Source organism: Gambusia affinis, linkage group LG09, assembly GCF_019740435.1.
Source record: "Gambusia affinis linkage group LG09, SWU_Gaff_1.0, whole genome shotgun sequence".
Lineage (NCBI taxonomy): Eukaryota > Metazoa > Chordata > Actinopteri > Cyprinodontiformes > Poeciliidae > Gambusia > Gambusia affinis.
In genome coordinates this window covers 26,982,397-26,996,474 of record NC_057876.1, presented here as the reverse complement: position 1 = coordinate 26,996,474, position 14,078 = coordinate 26,982,397, and the positions used below count along the sequence as shown (strand labels likewise).

General features: G+C 37.8%; 2 protein-coding genes across 2 annotated transcripts; both read right to left on the bottom strand.

Moving 5' to 3' along the window:
- Nucleotides 1-297: 297 nt before the first annotated feature.
- On the bottom strand, nucleotides 298-3,934 carry ccna2 (cyclin A2). Its single transcript, XM_044126504.1, has 8 exons — nucleotides 3,200-3,934; nucleotides 2,565-2,814; nucleotides 2,387-2,493; nucleotides 2,094-2,317; nucleotides 1,813-2,017; nucleotides 1,430-1,543; nucleotides 962-1,095; nucleotides 298-874 (listed from the first exon to the last, which is right to left on the bottom strand). The coding sequence occupies exons 1-8, from the start codon at nucleotides 3,410-3,412 to the stop codon at nucleotides 823-825; spliced, it is 1,299 nt and encodes a 432-aa protein (XP_043982439.1). The 5' UTR covers nucleotides 3,413-3,934; the 3' UTR covers nucleotides 298-822.
- Nucleotides 3,935-4,775: 841 nt separating this feature from the next.
- bbs7 (Bardet-Biedl syndrome 7) lies at nucleotides 4,776-13,334 on the bottom strand. Its single transcript, XM_044126503.1, has 19 exons — nucleotides 12,869-13,334; nucleotides 12,699-12,764; nucleotides 11,591-11,653; nucleotides 11,330-11,505; nucleotides 11,038-11,224; nucleotides 10,764-10,836; nucleotides 10,574-10,681; nucleotides 9,375-9,505; nucleotides 8,921-9,005; nucleotides 8,713-8,815; nucleotides 8,410-8,602; nucleotides 8,233-8,307; nucleotides 8,073-8,141; nucleotides 6,909-7,048; nucleotides 6,596-6,760; nucleotides 6,039-6,148; nucleotides 5,841-5,944; nucleotides 5,637-5,760; nucleotides 4,776-5,539 (listed from the first exon to the last, which is right to left on the bottom strand). The coding sequence occupies exons 1-19, from the start codon at nucleotides 12,902-12,904 to the stop codon at nucleotides 5,406-5,408; spliced, it is 2,142 nt and encodes a 713-aa protein (XP_043982438.1). The 5' UTR covers nucleotides 12,905-13,334; the 3' UTR covers nucleotides 4,776-5,405.
- Between the last annotated feature and the right edge of the window lie 744 nt (nucleotides 13,335-14,078).

Sequence of the window (14,078 nt, the reverse complement as noted above, 5' to 3'; positions counted from 1 at the left end):
TAGAGTTTAATTTTACTTTCCTGTTGAAATCAAGCTCTGTCAGGCTCAATACTAAGTGTCCACAAGCCAGTATTTTACATTAATTTCATATAGTCATTCTAATGAGCCATCATTTGAACCAGGTGTGCTAAACCAGGGACAGAACTAAAACTTGCAGGATACCAGCCCTCCAGGACCCACTTTGGGCACCCCTGCTCTAGGTAGTCTCATATCTACAGCCATAATGTCATTCAAGAATAAATGTATCCTCTGCTGCCCCCATGAGGTCAAGACTATAAAGATACTTCAAACAGGTCATAGCTTAAAGGGGTTTTATTTACAAGAGCCATATTTTACATTTCAGAGGATGCCACAAAAATACTGCCATTTTAAGACACTGTTGTAATGAGAGATGACTCACTAAGAGACAAACACTTTAATCTGTATCCCATGAGGTCAAATGCTTTACACCTTAGAAAACTGTAGAATGCAGCAACTGCTTAGAAAAACAAAAAAAACAAAAAAAAAAAGTCTGGGTTCTGGTACATTGCATGGCCCAGTATTTTAACACTGAAGGCCAAAGTAGCATTAACAGTGTTTTAAACATCACCATTTTGTCTTATTGGAAATAAACCCATTAAAACTTCTTGATTAGCCAAAAACTGACATGTGGCATGAACATTGGGATTCAGAGTATAAAAAAAAATATTAAAACCTCTAAAATATCTAGCACTACTCCAAAAAGAGCAGGGCGTAATAGAAAATGTTGCACATCATTTACAAAAAAAATAAAATAAAAAATAAAAAGTGACAGAAGGTATGCCTCTACATTAGAGGAAGGAGTCAGTTCAACATCAGTTTGGTTGGTGGACTGATACTGGAGACTTCAAGGTATCTGGGAAACAAAAAGAAAAACAATTAAAAAAATTGATTAAGTGTCAAGTCACAGAATCAAGTTTTGAGATTAATGCTAACTGCTTACTTTGAGCCCTTATATTTTTCCCGGACGGACTGCTGGGCATGCTGTGCAGCACCAACATAGGTTCGGTGGAGATCCTCAATGCATGGCATAAGAGCCTCCAGGGTGTATCCACTCATCTCTACCAGAGACTTTGGCTGAGAACGGAAATAAATGTCACTTACAGCCTACTGCAAGAATCCATGCAACAAAAAAAACATGTTCAAATACAGAATGTGGTTCAGTCTGATCCAAAACAGATAAAGCCAATATGTTCTAAATATTGCAGAGGCCAATTAAAATCTCATCCCAAGACTAGAAAATGCATCCATGTTGAGAATTTGGCAGTGGATTATTCAATCTTTGAGATTAAGTGGAACATTGTTAGATAAGTTTACTTTGAGCAGCGGGTGAGAGGAATAAATAATAATTTTAAAAAAATACAAATTTCATAGCTCCAAGAGGAGATTCTCTAGCCTTTTTGGGACTTACCCATGAGCTGCCAGTCACTGTAATGTTGGCCAGGATGTAAGCAGCAGCCGCCATCTGTGATGGCAAGTATTTCAAGAAGGGATCCGAGTCGACAAGGCTGAGCTCCCCAAGGTACTAGGAACAAATGCAGTTTTACAAGTTAAAAATGCCTGTAGAGCCAGTTTAGACCAATGTTTCTCAATTCTGGTCCTCACACCCCTGCCACACAATGGATTGAATATTTAGGTGATTAACAGACTTCTGCAGTACTTGATGGTGATGCAATCATTTAAATCAGCTGTTATGGAATAGAGGCACATCTAAAACATGCAGAGAAGGGGAGCTTGAGGACTGGATTTGAGAAGCACTGGTTTAGGCTTAAGGGAATAACTTCTGATACTCACCATGGCCAGGCTTTCCACCTGCTTGGTAACAGACTGATGGCAGAAGTATTGTGTGAGAAACTGGTGTATTGTTGGAGCAGCCAAATCAAAGGAGAGCACTTTAAGCACCAAATGCTCCATTCGCAACACTTGCTTCTTTGTGTAGGTGTCATCTGTGATATAAACGAACTCAGCCACCTCAGGAGGGTAGATCTCTTCAAATTTCCTGTATTAAACAATCACTTTTACACAAGGACAGAAGAGCACCTTGTTGGACTGAGAAATCGTAAACAGGTACATACGAAGCCAGCAGCATGGCAGCAGTTCCAACGAGCTGAAGTTTGCCCCTCAGGACAGACATGGAGGAGAGGAAGCGATCGATGTAGTTAACAGCCAGATGGAGGGTCTCATTCTGGAGCTTGTACTCTTCTCCAACCTCAACCAGCCAGTCCACAAGGATGGCTCTCATGCTGTTTGTGATGTCTGGCTGCTTCTTCATGTAGCCTGCTTTAGGTCTGGTTTTCACCTACAGCACAAAAATGCAATTTGGTTTAAGTTCAAATACACTAGCATCCACATAGCAGCCATTTCTTACCTCCATTTCTCTAAGGTATGTGTGGATTTCAGCTGCATATTCTGGAACTTCGTTCACATTGACTGGCTTTTCATCCCCATCAACCACAGACATGTCCATGGGAGAATCTGGGGAAAGAAAACAGAATTTGAATGTTCTGAAGACCCAACAGTTGAAAAATGATTAATTTCTAACCCACCAAAGCTAACATCCATTGATGATGGGATGTCGATTGTGGCCAGAGGCTGACGGAGTCGTGCCACAGCATTGCTGATGGTCAGGGGAGATTCTTCCACAGTGGGCCTCACTTTCCTGGGTTCAGCCTCCTTGGTTGGAGCTGCATCAGGCTCATCCACGTGGATCTGGAAAGCAGGTTGCCTGGTAGGCGGCTTCTCAATGTTGCTCCTTGCAACATCTTCATTTTTGCAGAAGAAAGGCTGCGACGATTCCTGGAACAACAACGACTGACTGAGAAAACTCCACGGACTGGGCATGAGAAAAAAGCATTAGAATTTATAATGATGTTGCATTTTATAAAATTTTGTTACTGATGGCGGTAGCAAGCTCTGAAAAGTGTATACTGTTTTAAATGACTCCAAGACGAGGAAAACAGCTACGCTGGGCGACATAAAAATGGCGGACAACTAGGCCAAATGAAAGCTAAGGCTAAATTGAAACTTTAATATGGCTCGATTAAGGCAGTCCAACAGGAGTCACTTCATCTGCATGCGACTCTTAGAAGACTTGCAGGAATTTTAAATTTTACTGTATTCAGAGCATGCAAGCAGCTATTAACTGTAGCTAACCACACGGGCCGGTTTACATCACTGTTACCTGCTTTACGCCGCGCTGGTTCTGGACTTTGCTCCTGTGGTTGTTCTGCAGGGCTCCCAGGACGGTTCTGTTGGCAACTTGCTTCGGAGGAAGATTTTCCAGGTTCTCGTTGGCTGCAGCTCGGTGTTTGAGTGAGCCTCTAAGCCGTGTTAGCATGTTCTCCTGGTTGTGATTCTCGCTAGCCGCGCTTCCTTGTCTGTTAGCTGCTGCCATGTTTCCCCCTCAAACAGCACCCCCAAAAAACTGAGTCTTCTGTTAAAACTGCTCAGATAAATCGCGATGATCTTTCAGTAACAAGAAATCGTGTACGAGCAGTTACTGTAGAGACTAAACAGTCGTTTCTAATCAAAACTTAACTGTTGAGATGGCAACAACACTTAGAACTGAGGCGCTAAAAGCAAAACAAAAACAGAAAGCGTATAGACGGCAGGAGGCTTTCTAAAGAAAAAAACTGCGCTAAGTTGTCATTTTAAGCGGTCTGAAAGTTGTACCAACCTGCAGACAAAGCAGCTGCGCTCGGATCTATTTACAGAGAATCATGAAGGGACGCAAGATTGTCCCAGTTCAAGTAGCCCGCGATGATTGAAACAGACCAATCAGAAGAGAGAGAGCGATTCACGTTGTACTTGTACGGCGGCCGAGACAGTGCAATATTGCTTTGATTGCAAATTCAAAACCGGTTTGAAACAAAGGTCACCCTCAAGAGAAACGTTACATGGCTTTAACGACTGTTTCGGTTCAGAAAACACACACAAACCGCTGTATTTTACTTGAGATGCTGTTAAAAATTTAGTTTTTAACGTTTTCTGAAAAGTTTAAAGACTTTTAGTCTGCCTGAAAAAAGACTTGCATTGCTAAAAAAAATGTCATTTGACAGAAAAAATGTGTAAAGTTAATACTTTAGGAGATTCATACATCATTTAATTTTAAGCTGAATGATTTCAACTGTATATATGTTCATTAACTTTTGTCAGTGTTAGAAAACAATAATATTAGTGTGTATGTTTATATATATATAGATATATATATATATATATATATATATATATATATATATATATATATATATATATATATATATACACACACACATACAGTACAGACCTAATTATAGTTACTTTCAAAGAGTTGTAGAAGCTGGTGGCAATGTTTTACACCAATGACGAAGCCTCTGACTGAAGACATTTTACTGAGGATGGTCAGGTGTTGTCTGTAATTTTTTTCATTTTATCAAGAATCCTTCTTAGTGCCATTATTTCCAGAGGTTCAATAGTCCCTTTAGCACCTTGCCAAGCCTTCGTGAGTCCCCATCTCATACCCCAACATATAATAGTAGATTATACTCTCCACAATAGATTTATATAAGATATGCAACTTTTTTTTCACACTGAAGAATTTCATCTGAAGAAGTACAGTCAGTTTGTCCTTTCTCGTAGGCAGCTTAACTTTAACTAATTTAATTGTACATTTTTTAAGAAATTGTACTTTTGTTGTGGATTTGCTGCAAGTTACACTGGTTATTTAAATTGTGAAGACTGAACCATCTGTTTTGCTTTTAAATGTTTTTTTAATTAAATTGCCGTTTTTCTCAACTCCCAAATATATATACACATGCACACATCTACACACACACACACACACACAAATATCTGTTATGGGAAACCTTTGTTATTTCATTATAAATGAAATGAGTCAGAAAAACTTAGTCCAAGGGACAGTGGCTATAGGTCTGTAGACAGATTAAATCAGTCCCCAATATTCAGTCCCCATACTGACTTAATCAGTATGGGCACTGATTTAATCAGTGCCAACACTGAAGCCTCTGACTGAAGAAAAAAGAATATTCATGACAGATCTGACGTTTTGGAAACATTTCAAAAGCAAATTCTCTATAAATGGTAAAACTGAATTCAAGGATATTTGTAAGATTTTCATTTAGCCTCAATTAAAAGGCAGCCATTCTTCAATTAAACGGACATTATGTATTAAACATACATTATTATTTAAGCAATATCAAAAGATTGAATATTTTATTATTCTGCAATATTAATATTATATTTATAAATAGTTTCTAAATACAGTAAAAGACCATAATTTGAAACAACATAAACATCAGTGTTGGATAATTACCATTCTGTGATGTGATTACAGGACAAAGCAGCCCAGAGATAAAACAGAACAATATCAATTTCTGCTATGTCTGACTTCATGGTTCACTGAAAAAGTCTAATAGTGAATTTAAATCATAATGGTCAAGTATCTGCAGCATTGATGACACTTTTGTTCTCACATTCTTGCCCTTGAACTTGAATTTGTCAATAAGAAGATCAGTGATCATCCCTGCAAGATAAGCACAGATCAAGTTACTGCAATCTAAATGACTTACAACATTCAAATTTCCTTAAAAATCAGTTTCATAGTGACTCCTAGACTTTACCGTAGAGTCTATCAAGGTGTGCTGGCTGCTTCTTGTACTCCTCCAGAAGATTTGCAGACTCGTCCAAGATGCTGCGGTACTCTGGTATTAAGAAATCAGCATTCCCCTCATGTACCTGGAGCTCCTTACGATTATAGAAGAAAGGAAGGAGAGCCAGGTCACACGAGCCCTGACACAATGTGTTCCCATTTAACCAAAACTTACTTTGAGAGCATCGATAAGCTGAACTTTCTTTGCCAACAGTAGCTGGTACTCCAGTTTTGGATGGATCATCCGGAGAGTGTGACTGACTGAGTCATCATTTATATCTGGAAGATACACAACAAATGGGTTTCCTTTCTCCTGTCTAGATCAATGCAAAACCACATCAGTGTGAAATTCAAAGATATGCAGTCGACCTACCGTATGAAATATTTAGATTTATTTTCTTTTTGGTCGCCTCTTTAGAGAGAACATCTCTGAGGATAGAGATGGTAGAAATGTTGTCTGACTTAAAGTGACCCTCCCCTTTGCTGAAAAGATAAATCAGACAATTGAAAAAAACATACCTAAAAGATACTGAAAATTAGGTACTGAAAAGATAGGTGAAAATTTCAAATGTAGTTGTGCACTTTTAAAATGCACAACTAAACAAGGTTTTATGTTGTCCGCTAAACCTCAGAGTCCACATAAATAGAACTTTTAAGATGGCAGTTGTATGCTTAGATATTACTTTATCAGTTAAATCAAAGCAGTTTTCTCTGAAAAGTTCCAAATTACACCGAAGTGAAAAGATGTTCATTATTATTTAATTTCAAAAAGTACTCTTAGAATGCAGAGAAATAGCTTTTTATTAATATTTTAACATTTGCTAATGGGTTTAATAAATATATTCTGTGACACCTGGTCTTTTGAGTACATTTGTGATTCTGATATGACACTCCTGAACAAAACCCGGGTTGTTTTGTTCCTGAGTTTACCAGTATGTGGCTTCAATCTGTGTGCCGAGGAATGTGTTGTGGAAGTAGAAGGTCACACTCTCCCCTGCAGGGGTTTTTTCAGGCACTTCTGGCAAACAGAAAACCACCCAGGAATGAATTTCAGCAAAACTGAACTGCCCCACCAGACTGAGTTGGTTCATTGGCCTGAAACAGAAATGGACAGAGATCATCTACAATGTAGGTGATATAACTGGAAGTTGACTTCTAACTAAATGTCTACTCATTACTGTATACCACCTTTTTTAGATTCAAGCAGTCAAATTGTTATTTGATGCTTACATGCAGCCTTTACCTGTCTGGGTCTATGCTGTGTGTCCGCTGGTGCAGAGAAAGTGGTTTGATATGATACTGTCGAACCTGGCAGGTCTTGGGTTGCAGCCTGGGTGTAACGTAAGCCTGTAGGGTCCCATACTGTCCCTCAATGGATCTCACCTGATTGCGGATAAAACTGATTATTTATTTGCCGCATCTTATACAGAACAAACCTTAGGGGTTTTCACAGAACAGCAACAATTTTGATAAGATTAAATTAAGGCTGAATACATATTTTATTAGTTAAAATGTAAAAAAAGTAAGTATCTTTTTTCTTATCCTTCACATTTATGGAGTATTTTTGCTTGGGTCATGTAAAATCCTAATTAAATACACTGAAGTTTATGGTTATAACCCAACAAAATATGAAAAAGCTTAAAGGTGTAGGAATACTTTTGCAAGACATTGTGCAACTATAGTTGGTATTTTACTTTGTTTATTGTTTTCTTTTTTTCTTTTGTTGTTTCTTGTGTTTAATGTGGACAATTTACCAAAATAAAGTGATTGATTGATTGATTACTTTCTATTGTATCACTGCTTGGTTAATTCTTCAAAAGTGAAGTCTCTATGCAGGTTTATATGAATGCTGGGGAAAAAATGACTACCCTGTCTACTTGATGAGTTTAAATGTTGTTAGTGCTCATTAGTGAACAAACAGCATCATGGAAATCAAACTGAGAATCTGTGGAAAGACTTTCAAGTAGATGTTCAAAGATGCTCTCTAACCAATTTTACTGAGCCTGAATTATGTTCACAAAGAAGAATTGGGAAAAACATCAGTGTGTAGATGTGAAAGGCTATTAAAGGTCTACAGCTGTAATGGCAGTGACTAGATATTCTACAAAATATTGACCTTTATTGGCTTTAATATAGATGCACACCACTGTCCACTTCTGGTTTTTATTTGTTTAAAAAAACTGCAGTTTCTTAAGCTTCTTTCCATGTCACAATCATGCACTGCTTTGTGTTAGCCTACAACAATGTGGTGTTGCAAAGTAAAAAAAACAACAACAAAAAACGTAGGAAGATATAAGGGTTAATAATACCTTTGCAAACCATTGTAGAAACCTAAGAGTTCCATTAGCGGTGAGTTGTAATAAAGAAAACCCTACATGCCTTCACTCAGAGTTAATTTAATAGTTACCTTAAGCTCAAGTCTGGTTGTATTAGCTTGACATCTGTATGTGGCCAGGAGGAAGTTTCCATTAGGTTGCTGGAAACACATATTCAGTCAGGGCTGTAAGAGTACAGCAGATTTATGCTTTATTCCTGCTTTATGTATACAGACTGATTAAATCACTCACCTCTGAGTCACATTCACTGAAACTGACAACAGCTGAGTTCTTATCTACATCTAGCAGGTCAATGGGGACATCACTCTGAGAAAATAAAAAGATTGACGTTATATTCTGCTTCTTAGATAATACAATTAAAAATAAAGAATGTTATTTATATCAGCAGCAAATAACTGCTGCAGATACCTGCAAGAGTAGGTTATCGATGGCTGTCGGGACTTCCAGAGTAAGACTGTAACTGGCATCATCCTGGCAGAGCGTGAACTTGTCATTAATGCTGAAAACAGGCACAGCAGAGACGGCCGTGCTGGACTGACTGGACTGTTGGTATTGCTCACGCCCCTGAAGAACTTTAACCTGCAACTGCTCGAGCTCTGCACTAAAAGGCAATGACATGACTCAGAAACAAATTTGTGCTGAAATCCAAATGTAATTGGAACGCAGAAGGTAAAATGTGAAGCTCAGACAAATGGATAATTGTGCTCATACCTGAGTGCTTCTATTTTAGACTGGGTCTCCTTGGTCATCCTGACTTCGTCTCCTTGTATAGCCTCAGCCCTCTGGGGTTCAGAGGTCAGACCAGTCACCCATCCTGAAGATATAATCCGCATTTAAGGATACAACTATTAGAAAAATCTATGTTTGAGACCATTTTTATAATTTCTTTCATTTCTAAAGGTAAATCACATCTCTTAACCTGTATAGGTGGCAGTTAAGACCTCATCATATGACTCTTTCCCCACACAACCCCCTTGGATGGAGGTCACACTCTCTGTCAACACCTGAAAGGAGAAGAAATTTCATCTTTAATTAAGAAACCAGCCAACATTTTAAAGCAAAGTAAAGGTATGCCCGTGGAGGCAATCAACTCATAAATATAGGCTGGACTGGCAAGTTTTTACAGTGTTTCCCTGCAAGCATACATGACGAGACGAGACATTATACTGAGAGTGAATGTATGCATTAATCCAAAGGTCATAAACAGCTTTAGGATTGAAAACTAAACTTAAAGCACATTGGCAACATGCAGGCCACCTGACCTATAATGTGGTCAAGCAGCTTTTAATTGTGATAACTGTTTGCCACTATTAATGAAGAAAATCTAACTAGAACGGGTAAAGACATTTTCATCATGCCAGACAAAATCTCACATGTTCAAAGCGTAACGTAGGCTCTCTGGAGCTGTCAAAACCATAGACTTCAACTGTCCCATCGTCCCTGCCCACCAGGATGTCATTCACACCATCGCCAATGATGTCATAAGTGTCAATGCAAAGAATTCCTGATGGAGGAAAGAAGAGAATTTTGGTGCTTTGAGACGCGTCCAAAACTACAACAAGAATAGTTCACAATGGGTCATGCTGTAAAATTTTTTTAAATGAAAGACTTAATAAAACATTGTGCACAATATCATAGTTCAATTTAGAAGTTTACACACACTAATAATTGCCTTATATATTAATTAGGAAAATTAAACTGAAAAACAAAATCTGGGTGAACTAGTTTCAATTCATTGCAAATTTCCCATAATCCACACAAAGTTCAAATACAGGCAGCCTTTGAACTGAACCCACATCCCCATTAATATTTGGGGATGCATGTGAATGCAAATATGCATTCACATGCATATTTGACCACCCTCCTTGTAAGAATGGCAACTTTTAGACTTGAGTATTTAAACTGGTTGTTTGTCTGGCACAGACTCAGATTTAAAGTATTTTTGCACAATTTACCAATACCGGGCTGAAAAAAAGACCCTCAGCATGATGCTACCACCACCATGCCTAGAAGCTGGTACAGTGTCATGTTTGAAAGTTTTGCTGCACCGTTATGCCAACCGCTTATAGTTTATGGAAGTCTTGAGCCTTCATGCTTCCTAGTTATTCCTAAACATCCTAAAACCAAACACATCAAAACTGATTTTAGAATAAATGAAGCAGGAAAGCATTGAGATTCAACCGTATTAAAAATGTACCGGCTATGTTTAAAAGCTGATACAACACTTGCTATTTCTCCCAACAAGGATGGTGAATTAATTATCTGGCCAAAATTATACCAGAAGCTTATTGTTGACTGGAAAAAAAAACCATGTTAAGGGAGACTTAACCAAATATTACAGGAAGTGTGTGTATATACTTGTGCTTGTATGTGTAACTTTAAACATTTGTGGATTAGGAAAAATTCAAAGTAAATCCAAACTACTTCACCTAATTCTTGTTTTCAAAACTTACTGAAGCTGCATGGGAAATGAACATTTAAAATTAATAATTAAAAATCCTAAATTAATATGACTATTATGCCAATAATTAGTGTATGTTTAACTTTGGATCAGCTCTATTTTGAACTATACCTCCTTTCCTTTTTTCATTTCCAATCTCCCATTTGGTTGCAGCATCACAGTCACCAATCTGAACGAGTCCAATTTTTCCATCGGTGGTTCCATAAAGGACTTCCTCTCCTGAAGGAAAACATGCAGTGTTCAAATGAAACTGTAGGAGGATTTATAATTTAAATAAACTAAAGACAAGAAGCTGACTTGCCTCCATCTTTATTAAAAAGTTCCAGAACAGATGGAGGGCCGGGAACTTCAATATCATAAGATAGTTCAGATCCCTGAAGTTAGAGTTAAAGTAAATCACTGAAGAGAAACCTCATTAGAGTGATGGAACAGCCAACGGATAGAGCAAAAGAGTTTAAAACTAATCATTTATTTGAATGAAAATAATTTAAAATCTAGATTAGCCACAGGTATGACAACATGAAAGCATCTACTGTAGTTAAACAATTTTGCATTTAACTGTAAGTTCGAGTTACCTGTAAGACTCTGAGAACTCGATCTTGGCAAGCTAACACAGGAATGAGGTGAGGAAGTTTTTCTGAGGATAAACATGTGATGTCATTAATTTTGTCTCCAGAAAGGAAGTAGTCTTGGTCCTTGCAGTCACAGTAGTGGTTGTAGATGTAACTTGCACACACAAAAAGGTCAGCTCCTGAGACATGCCTAAGAAAAAAACATTGTCATTATCATTCACATAGGTTAAAATCACAACATACTATAAAAGTCAGGCAAACAGAATAAGAAGCAATAAAGGGAGGAGGTTCCTACAAGGCATTAATGCTCTCCGTGAGGTTGGCCTCAAAGGTGAGGAACTGTTTTCCTTTCTTAGTGAATCCTCGAACCTGAGAACCAGAACAGACAAAGATCTTCTCCTGGGGAGTTCCCACTGCACCTCCAAGGTCCATTCTGGCTACCTTTGTTCCAGGGAGCGTTTTAAATACAGGCTGAAACAGACAGTCATATGTCTTTACGGAAAAAAAGTCTCTTCAGAATTCAACAACAGCTGGATTATATAAAAGTTAAGCTCACCACTGCTTCTCCCTTCTTCATCCCAAAGCATGTAACTACACCATCATGATCAGCTATGGCAACCTGAAAAAGAACAAGACACCAACCAGACCGAAAACATGAACTCTTTTATTTGAGTCCATCTCAACAAACCAAATTTTCAGTTGTAAAGACTGAATAAATGTTGAGCTGAGGTCCATTTAGCACATTTCAGAGGCTACTACAGTTGATAGAAAGCATAAAACGGCATAATAAAAAATATTTTTGTTTGGGAGAATTTGTTAATCAAGTCACTTAACGTTTACCTAAGAAGAGCCCACACATCCGGGACTAAGGACAGTGTAACAGAGCGCTGTCAGAGATAAATTCCTCCCCCAGGCTGTCCTTCAGATGAACCATTCCCAGTGAAGGTGCACAGATTGATACAATGCATATTTACACTAATTGAACTATGTCTTTCTCTTCTGCATAAACAGAAGATATATATATAAAATAACTGAAGTCATTCTCCTTCTTTGTGTGATTCGAAAAATGGTTCAGACATAAAATTTGGCTAAAATCAAGACGGATGGGTCCATCATTTACATAAAACTTGAATCTTCAGAGTCTGTTACAAGTAGCCTGTCCAACAAAAACATAATTTGTTCATATTACCTTAGATAAGTCTATTAAAAATAGCAAATATGTCAGACCAGAAAAGACTAGAGGTGGTTAGAAAAGGGACGTTTATCAGAAAACCTGTCATATTTGTTAACCTCAAACGTTATAACGCATGTTTCAGGTCGCGTGTTAGGTGTGCTGCATTTTTCTTACTCCTTATGGAATTTATTTTCTTCAAGTAATAAGGGGTCATGTTAATTACTTCTATGTATTAATAGTTTACACATGGAAACAACATCTTAAAGAGATCAGTGTCACTTTTATTCACAGAAGACACAACTTGACTTACAAAATCCACAGACCGAAAGTAAGAAAACTGCCAAAGTACAAATAAATCTTATATTATTATTGTTACTTTCTATTACATAAATTTAACTAACTAAATGTATTAAAACTTGGTCACATTTAAAGGGAAACTGTTTTTTAAAGGTTTCTAATTACATGTGGCAGTGGTTTTCGGTAATAATACCTTTTGGGTTGATTTTTTTCCCAACGCTGGAAGTAACCTCATAGTTTTCTGGGATGTCACACCAACCTAGAGCAGACATGTAACATAACATTGATTAATTTTAGTTCAGCAGCAACTAAAACTACTCTAAACCTAGCAAGGCAAAAACAGCGACTATTAAATGGTGTTACCTGAGTATAATCGAGTCTATGTAGGTGGAGGTCCATCTTCTTTAAATTTAAAAGTCTTTTAGATAATATCCCAGCTATGTTTTTCGATCAAGAAAACTGTCTGCTTGATTCCAAAAGGTTGTTCAGATTGCTTCTTTCAAGATGAATAACAAGAGAACGAAGTAGCCATTCAAGGATGGGATTACTTTCAGCGACGAGATTAGCTCGACGTGCTAACGTTAGCTAGCAAGCTAATTGATTAACACGATTAAATGTGCCGCCATCTGTCTCCGTCAGTGAGCACAAACTAACTATAAAGACACCGAGTGAACAACATAAAACAACCGACGATAAACATTATCTCTGTTTGCGATAAATGTGAGATTAGGCCCCGTCTAACGACAAAAATTTAAGATAAATCTTCCACAGCGAACTGTATAATCAAACTCTCGTTGCCACGGCAACATTGACTGCCTTTCTCCAAGCTACGATTTCATTGGATAAAAGCAGAGAGAGGAGATTTACGCCGAATGCTGATTGGCTGCAATCTCCTTACGTTTGAATCCAGCTTTTACACGTCACCGCAGGTGTTCCGTAGCATCAACACCTTAATCATATGGACGTTGAATAACTTTACATCCATCCATCCATCCATTATCTGAACACCCTTCTTCCCTAATGGGGTTGGGAGGGGTTGCTGGTGCCAATCTCCAGCTGCGTCCCGGGCGAGAGGCGGGGTTCACCCTGGACAGGTCGCCAGTCTGTCGCAGGGCAGAATAACTTTACAACATAAGTTAAAATTGAACAGTCTAATCTAAGTTATTTTTAATTTGAACTTTTTTGACATGAGGACAGAAAACTCTTGACTGCTGCTGAGTCGCCCGAAGTTCTCTTTTCAAATCCAAGAAAACTAAGAAATTAATTTCATATGAAAATCAAGATAGTTTGGATACATAATTTGGGGACATCGAAGCCTCGTTGCTTTATATTAAGAGATAAATGTTCAAATTCGGGGATAAGAGGAAATTTAGAAAGATATTTTTGCTGCCCTCTGCTGACAAAAATCTTGGATGTATATTTCATTTGCCAGCAGATGGAAAACAAACTTACTGGATAAACAAATTGCATATCCTATGTATAGAAACTCTTAGAATAAGAAATGCAGTGTGTTTTAATCACTGATTAAAATCTCTTAGTCATTAAGTTGAGAAGTTAATGCAATTCAAAATAG

Excerpts from the sequence above, each read along its gene's own strand:
- bbs7 (XM_044126503.1), bottom strand. The coding sequence starts at position 12,904 with ATGGACCTCCACCTACATAGACTCGATTATACTCAG. Across the intron at positions 9,006-9,374 it reads CTACGTTACGCTTTGAACAT|GTGTTGACAGAGAGTGTGAC; the intron begins GTGAGATTTTGT and ends TTCTCCTTTCAG. Across the intron at positions 8,142-8,232 it reads TCAGTGAATGTGACTCAGAG|CAACCTAATGGAAACTTCCT; the intron begins GTGAGTGATTTA and ends ATGTGTTTCCAG.
- ccna2 (XM_044126504.1), bottom strand. The coding sequence starts at position 3,412 with ATGGCAGCAGCTAACAGACAAGGAAGCGCGGCTAGCGAGAATCACAAC. Across the intron at positions 2,318-2,386 it reads CATACCTTAGAGAAATGGAG|GTGAAAACCAGACCTAAAGC; the intron begins GTAAGAAATGGC and ends TTTGTGCTGTAG. Across the intron at positions 1,096-1,429 it reads CAGTGACTGGCAGCTCATGG|CCAAAGTCTCTGGTAGAGAT; the intron begins GTAAGTCCCAAA and ends TTCCGTTCTCAG.